Raw genomic sequence first — 7,757 nt, forward strand, 5'->3', positions numbered from 1 at the left:
CAGTACACGTAGAACGGCAGGAACTCTCCGATCCAGGACTTTCTAGTTAAAAAGAAAACTAGGATGGCAGGAACTCTCTAATCCAGGATTTTCTGGTTAAATAGTACATCTAGAACAGCAGGAACCCTCTGTTTCGGGAATTTCTGGTTAATTAGAAAAACTAGAACGGCAGGGACCCCCTGATCTGGGACTTTCTGGTTAAATAGAACAACTAGAACAGCAGGAACTCTCTGATCCAGGACTTTCTGTTTAAAATGCACATGTAGAACGGCAGGTACCCTCTCTTCTAGGGCTTTCTGGATAAAGGTAGGAACCCTCTGTTCCAGGACTTTCTTTTTAAACAGAAAACTAGAATGGCAGGAACTGTCTAATCCAGGATTTGCTGGTTAAATAGAACATCTAGAACAGCAGGAACCCTCTGTTTCAGGACTTTCTGATTAAATAGAACATATAGAACTGCAGGAACCCTCTCATCCAGGACTTTCTGATTAAATGGCACATGTAGAACGGCAGGAATCATGTCACATTCTACTCATTGTTCTGGCTTCGTCATGTAGTGAAGTTGAAAGATCATTAAATCTCATATCAATAACCAGGAATCCAACACTGTGGAGAAGTTCAACACGTCTGCTGTTGTTACCGTGAACGTGGAGGACGGTGATGACCAGTATCCTCACTTCCTGCCCTGCACACCTGTGTCTCCAGGTGTCCCCATCTGCATGAACCCAACCTATACAGCCAACATCACCCACAAACACCAGGTAAACACAAATACCTTTCACTAGCGGTATTCCATGAAGGTGGGGGGTACTTTATGAAGCTGGGGGTTATTCCATGAAGGTGAAGGGTAATCTGTGAAGATGGGGTGTACTCCATAAACATGGGGGGTAATCTGTGAAGATGGGGTGTACTACATAAACATGGGGGGTAATCTGTGAAGGTGGGGGGTACTCTAAAATGAAGGGAAAGTCTGGATTGTGTTGATAAGTCTGACCAGTCTGCTGCAACAGCTCCTGGGCACCACATCCATGAGAAAGACTTATGGAATCACACTCACCTGTCCTACCTGCCCAAACCATGATGAACTGGTGAGCAGATGTGCTCTGGACTCTCTGCAGGGGTTTAAGATTTGAGGTAGTCATTCTGCCGTACCAGACTCTGATGCAGCTGGTTGAGATGCTCTCCATGCAGCCGCTGTTGAAGTTCCTAAGGAATTTAGGCGACCTTCCAAACTTTCTCAAAGATGTCCTGTCACTGACGAGCCTTCTTGACCTGCTGTGGGATGTGAAGTATCCAGGTGAGCACTTCACCCGTGGAGACCAAGGTCTTTGAAGCTGCTCACCCTTTCCACCTCAAGCTCTCTTTTTGTTCTGTCTGTGTTGATTGGTGAGATTGTTGTCCTCACACCATGAGACCAGAGTGGACAGCTCCCTCCTATAAGCCATGTCTTCTCCACAAGCGATTCGTCCTATCACCGTGGTGTTGTCTGAAAACTGCAGAACGATGTTGCCCTTGTGGGAGGCGACACAGTTGTGGGTGGATCAGGTGTAGAGGTTCCAGTGTCTGGAACTACGAAGGTCTGATTTCCAGTCCTGATAGACTGGAGTCCAGCAATCAGGAAGTCCAGGAGACAGTCACAGAAGGTGGGTTGAAGAATGATCATGCCGAAGCAATGAGTATCCTCATGCAGGAGTCTCTGTTTTATTGATCAGTTGAATGCAAAGACCATATCAGGTTATTGAAGTAGAACATTTTATAAAGAATTTTAATAACTTTACAGAAGAACATTAGAAACTAGGGCTGTGCAGTAATTTGGATTTTGGCTCTAAATTATCACAAAAACAGTGACATTAAAAAATAACTGGTTAAAATAATTTCCAGTATTACACACTGCAATTTTGTCATGTGTTAAGAATCCAGGAAAATACCCTTTGCCATTATTGCGGTCACTGTTGCCAACTTCGCAACCATATTTAGTTCACATTCTACGGTGGCAGACAGGTGCAAACGCACTGCAAATACACAAACATGCTGCATAAACGAAAACAACTGCAAGAAGAAAACACTACAAATTCACTGACACAATGGAAGGTTTCTGGGGCACGCGGTGCATTTTCACCCAAGAGACAGACAACGGTGAGAAGAACAGAACTGATGGGACTTTGAGCAGAGCACAGGGAGAGAAACTACATCAAGGTATCTATTTTATTACATTTGGCCTCAATCTTCTACAATATTAGAAAAAGATCAGTTGTTTTAAGTTATTCACGTAAGCATAGTAAAAACTTTTGGTAATGTAGTTTCTGTCCCTGTGTTCTGCTCAGACTTCCCACCAGTTCTGCTCTTCTCACCGTTGTCTGTCTCTTGGGTGAAAATGCACCGCGGGCCCTAGAAACCCGGAGACTTCCGCTGTGGCAGTGAATTTTCAGCATTTTCTTCATGCAGTTGTTTTCGTTTATGCAGCGCGTTTGCACCTGTTGGCCATCGTAGTATTCCGTCATCTAGCAACTCTTTCAAAACATTTGAGTATTCTTTCATTCATTTGAATCAGGTGTGTTGGAGCGGGAAACACCTAAAACCAGCTGTGGCCTTTTAGGACCAAACCTGGGTTAATGGAATGACTGGAGGAATAACTGGAAATGGAGCTGGTTTTTGTCTGATTTCCTCAGCTGAGTTTTATGTTGATGGTATACCCCCTGCATCACCTGAGACAAGGTGGGTGTTGTTTATGGGTGTGCTTGTTTTTCAGGATGTGGTTCTGGATTTCTCTCCTGGTCCTATCAGAGCAGAGGATGGAGACAGAGGGATCGACTCACGTCTTATCTACTCCATCCTCTCAGGTCATCATCAGTGTGAGGACACAGGTGTTCTGTGAACAGATGTGAACAGGTGTGAACAAGTGTATGTGTTTGACCCCAAAGGTGATGACCAGAACAGGTTTGTTATTAACAACAGGACAGGTGAGATCCGGTTAACCAGAGCTGTGGGCGACCGACGGCTGGCAGCAAACTTCACACTCAGTATCATGGTAACCACATGACTTTCTCTTTTCTGCTTTCTTCATTGCCATCTCTTGTGACAGTCCACCTGCCTTGTCCTGTCCAGGTATGCCAGATAGATGACAGACTGAAGTACAGTGTGGCATCAGTTCTGGTCAGAGTTCTGTGTGAGAACAAGTTCTCTCCAGTCTTCAACAGAACCACCTATAAAGGCTTCATCATCCAGAGCTCTAGCCCCGCCTCAATTGTCTCTACCTATGGGAACCAGGTGTTACAGGTCCAGGTGTCAGACCACGACTTCTCTGATGTAAGAATATGTGCTGCCCCACCTGTAGATCAGCAGATGAGGCAGATCATTGATCCTGCTTTTATTACCCATGGCTTAATCACTTTGATTCTCTTTCTCCCAGTCTTCCCATCCCGTCTCCAGCTGGGACAAAACTCTGCTGCGAGTCTGCTAATGGGTAGCCACATTTCTCCTGTTTTAGCTTTGCAACACTGACTGCCTGGGCTTGCTAGGCTTCATTTTAAAATTTTGATAAGTCATTGAGGTGCCTGGCCTGAGCTGTTGCATCCTCTTCCGGGCCCCTCAGGTCCTGGATGTGCTGAGGATGAGGTGCCAGCTGCTCAGTTGTGGGATGTGCTGACGCTGCATTATAAACGACCTCTTCACTGTACATTTTTAGAACTTTAATGAAAACCACCTCTTCTCATTGGCCTTTGACCCAGCTTGAGAGTCGGGTCAAGAGTTTAACTCTAAATTTCATTAAATATTTACGTTCTATTTTTCTTGTTGCTATTACAATAATATTTTTATCTTTTGTTTATATTTCAATTTGCTTTTACTATTTTATTGTGTTACATTGTCAGATCTGTTCTTTTGTGTCTTAATGTGTTATCAATTCGTAGTATTAAACATTTTGATCAGTACCTGTTGTTTCATTAAATGCTTTATAAATAAAGTTGCCTTGGATCACCTGGATAACATAACTCCTGTCCAATAACAGGGCGTGAATCCAAACATCCGCTACTATCTCCATCCTCCATCCCGACTGTACCAAGTAACACAGGACGGGGTTCTGATCGCCAGGACGGACCAATTACGAGCCTTCGACAGGCACATTCTACAGGTGAGTTGAGACCTGCAGTAAACTGTTACCTGAACAAATCATACAAGTCCTGTTCTAACATTCTATGTTCCAGATGTTTCCTTGACACCGCTTAGATTCTAAAGTTCTATGTTCCAGATGTTTCCAATGACATCTCTTAGGTTGTACTGTTCTATGTTTCCCCTGGCATCTCTAAGGTTCTAATGGTCTACACTCCAGATGTTTTCTCTGACATCTCTCAGGTTCTAAAGTTCTATGTTTTGGATGTTTCCTGTGACATCTCTCTGGTTCTTACGCCCCATGTTCCAGACGCTTCCTCTGACATTTTTCGGGTTCTAATGTTCTATTTTCCAGATGTTTTCCCTGACATCTCTCAGGTTCTCAAGTTCTCTGTTCCAGATGTGTCCTCTGACTTTTCTCAGGTCTCTTGTCTTATGTTCCAGATTCTTCCTCTAACATTTGTCAGGTTTTAACACCCTATTTTTCAGATATTGTCTCTGGAATCTGTTAGCTTCTGACGCCCTATCTTCCAGGTGTTTTCCCCAACATCTCTCAGGGCTTAACAATCTGTGTTCCAGATGTTTCCCCTGACATCTCTCGTGCTCTAATGTTCAACGTTCCGGATGTTTCCTCTGACATCTCTCAGGTTCTAACATTCACTCTTCTGGATGTCTCCCCTGACATCTCCCAGGTTTTAATGTCCTGTGTTCCATATGTTTCCTCTCACAGCTCTTATAAAATTTTTCAGTGTTTCGGTTCGCATCCACCTTACGTGTCATCACAGAAACATGTTGACAGGAAGTGACATGATCTCAATTTGACTTAGTTTAGCTTGGTGTCATACGTCTGTACGTCTCGGTTCACCTCTTTGAACTGATTCAATAAAACCGAACTGGTTCATCTGTGATTGGCCTCTTTATTGGTTCACAGGTGGAATTAACAGTAGAACCAATAGACAAAACTGGAAATCCTCCAACTGGGTTTTATTTCTGAGCGGGATGATAAGTGATGATCTCATGATCAGAGGATTATCTGAATTTTAACTCTGCAGATCATGGCCAGAGATGAAGAATCAGGAGAAGAAGTTTCGGCCTCGGTGGATGTTGAAGTCTTACAGAGAGGACAGACAGGTGAGGATGGTCACATGACCACAACAGCCATCAAATCCTGTGAACACAAGCCGATGGCAAGCAAACATGTTATTTCTTTTAATAATTGATCAGTCTGAATTTTTGTGCTATAAAATATTCTTCACTGAAAGAAAATTGTTCAGAAGTTTGATCCAGGTGAGCAAAGTGATGACTGATAAGCACAGTGAGTTCACTGGCATGAACAGTTGTTACTGTGCTTGGTGGTGTGTTTACTGATCCTAACTTTTGTTACAGTGCCTCGTGGTGCGTTCACTGAGCAGCACCTGTTTGGGGACGTGGACAGTCAGCTGGCTAGTGGAATTGCAGTGATGATCCTATTGATATTTCTGTTGGCTGTTCTGTTGGTCCTGCTTCGGGTCGTTCGGAGGAGACGTCTGCAGGAACCCGACCTTGGAAAACATCCCAATGTGGTATGAGCAATCCTGACTTCCTGTAAATAAACAGTCTGTTCTAATGTCAGAGAACAAAGAAGTTACAGAAGAGGCTGGAACAGATGGTCCGTTCCAGGTTCTAACTGAACGACCCACTGGATGACTCAGTGTTGCATTCTACAGTTCAGATGATGTGACCTGATGTCACATGATGACATCAGGTCGCATCTGTGTCTCTACAGGGGTTTCAGACTGAACTGGTTTGATCTGAGACCCCTTCCTCTGGTTCTCAGGTGAACTCCAGTCCACCTGTCTTCATGGAGGAGTCTTCGTACCACAGCAGAGCTTTCAAACATCAGTCTTCCTCTGGGTCAGGAAGTTTCCATGGCAGACAGGGTGTTTACACCAGGAAGCAATCTCTACCACCGCCATTATCGTCATCATCATCATCATCAAACAAACCTGCAGACAGTAGACCCAGAACTTTCCTACCTGCTCCATCAGATGTCTCCTTCAGTGCCGGATGCTGTCGTTTCCAGACAGACCTATTTGTGGTCGTAGAGAAACCTGAAGTTGAAGCCCACACCTGGGAGGCACACAGGCCACCTGAGGTCACAGGAGGTGATGAAGTCACAGTGCAACCTCAGAGAGGCAACCAATCAGAGGAATTCTAAAGTGTCATCTGTTCAGCCAATCAAGAAACGAGAACAAATCAATCTGACACATGGCCAGTCACACTGCAGGATATCATATCACCTCAGTGATTACGAGTTAGACACCTGAGACAGGTAACTCAGAATGATTCTGGTAGTTCAGTGAGCAGCTTTCTTTGAAAATCATGTTTACTTTGTTTTTGTTGTTATTTTATGCTCAGAAATGTGTTTCATTCTTGTCACCACATGATCACGATCAATCAATAAAAATTGTTTCTGTGGTGATGTCAGTGATGTTTACAAACAGAAACATCCTTGGGGTGTATTCCACGAACGTAGCTACAGAAAGCCAGGCTGTATGGGGAAAGCCTCGCTTGAACTAACACCATCTCTAAAGTAAGGCTCAAGCCGTTCCACTACCACATTTCAGCTGAATCTACTTGAGGCTAATCCAAGCGAGGCTTACATAGCCTGGCTATGTGGGAGGTCCTGAGGAAGGTAGGAAGCCCTGAAGAGTGGATGGTGGAAAAGAGGAGCTGCAGAAAAAAAGAGCAAGCCGAGAGCTTCATTTTCTCAGCAGCTGAACAAAGAATGCTGATGGAGATCCGTGACGTGCGGTGGGATTCATGGCTGGTGAGGCACTGACTCCTCTGGGGTCACATTTACATTGTAAGAACTGAAATGAGCATCTTATTTCACTATTCATCCACCAGCATGCAACTACACCCCCTTGAGAAGAGGCAGAGTACTGCCTGCCTCACCTGCTGACTTTTCTCTGCACTTTATTGCACGAAGCAGGAATATTTCTCTCACACACACATTAAAGACGTTACACAGACTGTGGAGAGTCATGGTGTATAACATATATTTCTGTAAAGTTCATATTGGCGATATGCTGAGGAACAGAAACGCATCATGAACCCAGTTTGTACTGGATCACCAGTCAGTGGAGGCACAGCTCGCCACGGCCTCACCTGTGATTTCTGCCCTGGATCTGATCGGGAATTTGGTGATTTTTATGTAGAGTCATACTGAAAATGCATTTTTAACACAAATCAGTGGAAAATATTAATATTTATTTTATGTACTATTTTCTTTTTTCTTTTTTATCATGACACCTCTCCTGACCACACATCACTGCTGATTCACCATCCTGGTTTATTTCTGGTTCCTCTTGTTATAAATCTGTTTACATAAAGCAGGTTGAATTGTCTCTGTATGTACTAGACCTGCTCAATTTATTAATAACGCAATAATCAATATGCATCATCTTTGTGATTATCGTGTGTGTGTGTGCGTGTGTACCTGCAGCAGATGGAAATAAAGAACCAGAACATATCTCAGAGCAGGAGGTATCTTTGAAGAAATGTGTCTGTTCTAAACGTGTTGAGCTGTAAATATGTTGCACTGTAGATACCAAGACAACGTCAGAGACCACTGCTACTGGTGGGGTCCTCCCCCTGAAAACCCATGG

The 7,757-nt window shown here is 43.9% G+C and overlaps 1 protein-coding gene across 1 annotated transcript; it reads left to right on the forward strand.

The window, feature by feature from the left end:
• The first annotated feature begins 679 nt into the window (after nt 1–679).
• On the forward strand, nt 680–6,505 carry LOC121635093. The gene is made up of 8 exons (XM_041978153.1): nt 680–761; nt 2,750–2,840; nt 2,922–3,028; nt 3,106–3,306; nt 4,007–4,129; nt 5,160–5,277; nt 5,494–5,669; nt 5,924–6,505. Exons 1-8 carry the CDS (start codon nt 720–722, stop codon nt 6,302–6,304), a joined length of 1,239 nt encoding a protein of 412 aa, XP_041834087.1. The 5' UTR covers nt 680–719; the 3' UTR covers nt 6,305–6,505.
• Nucleotides 6,506–7,757: the final 1,252 nt, after the last annotated feature.

Source organism: Melanotaenia boesemani, chromosome 23 (assembly GCF_017639745.1).
Source record: "Melanotaenia boesemani isolate fMelBoe1 chromosome 23, fMelBoe1.pri, whole genome shotgun sequence".
NCBI classification, from domain to species: domain Eukaryota; kingdom Metazoa; phylum Chordata; class Actinopteri; order Atheriniformes; family Melanotaeniidae; genus Melanotaenia; species Melanotaenia boesemani.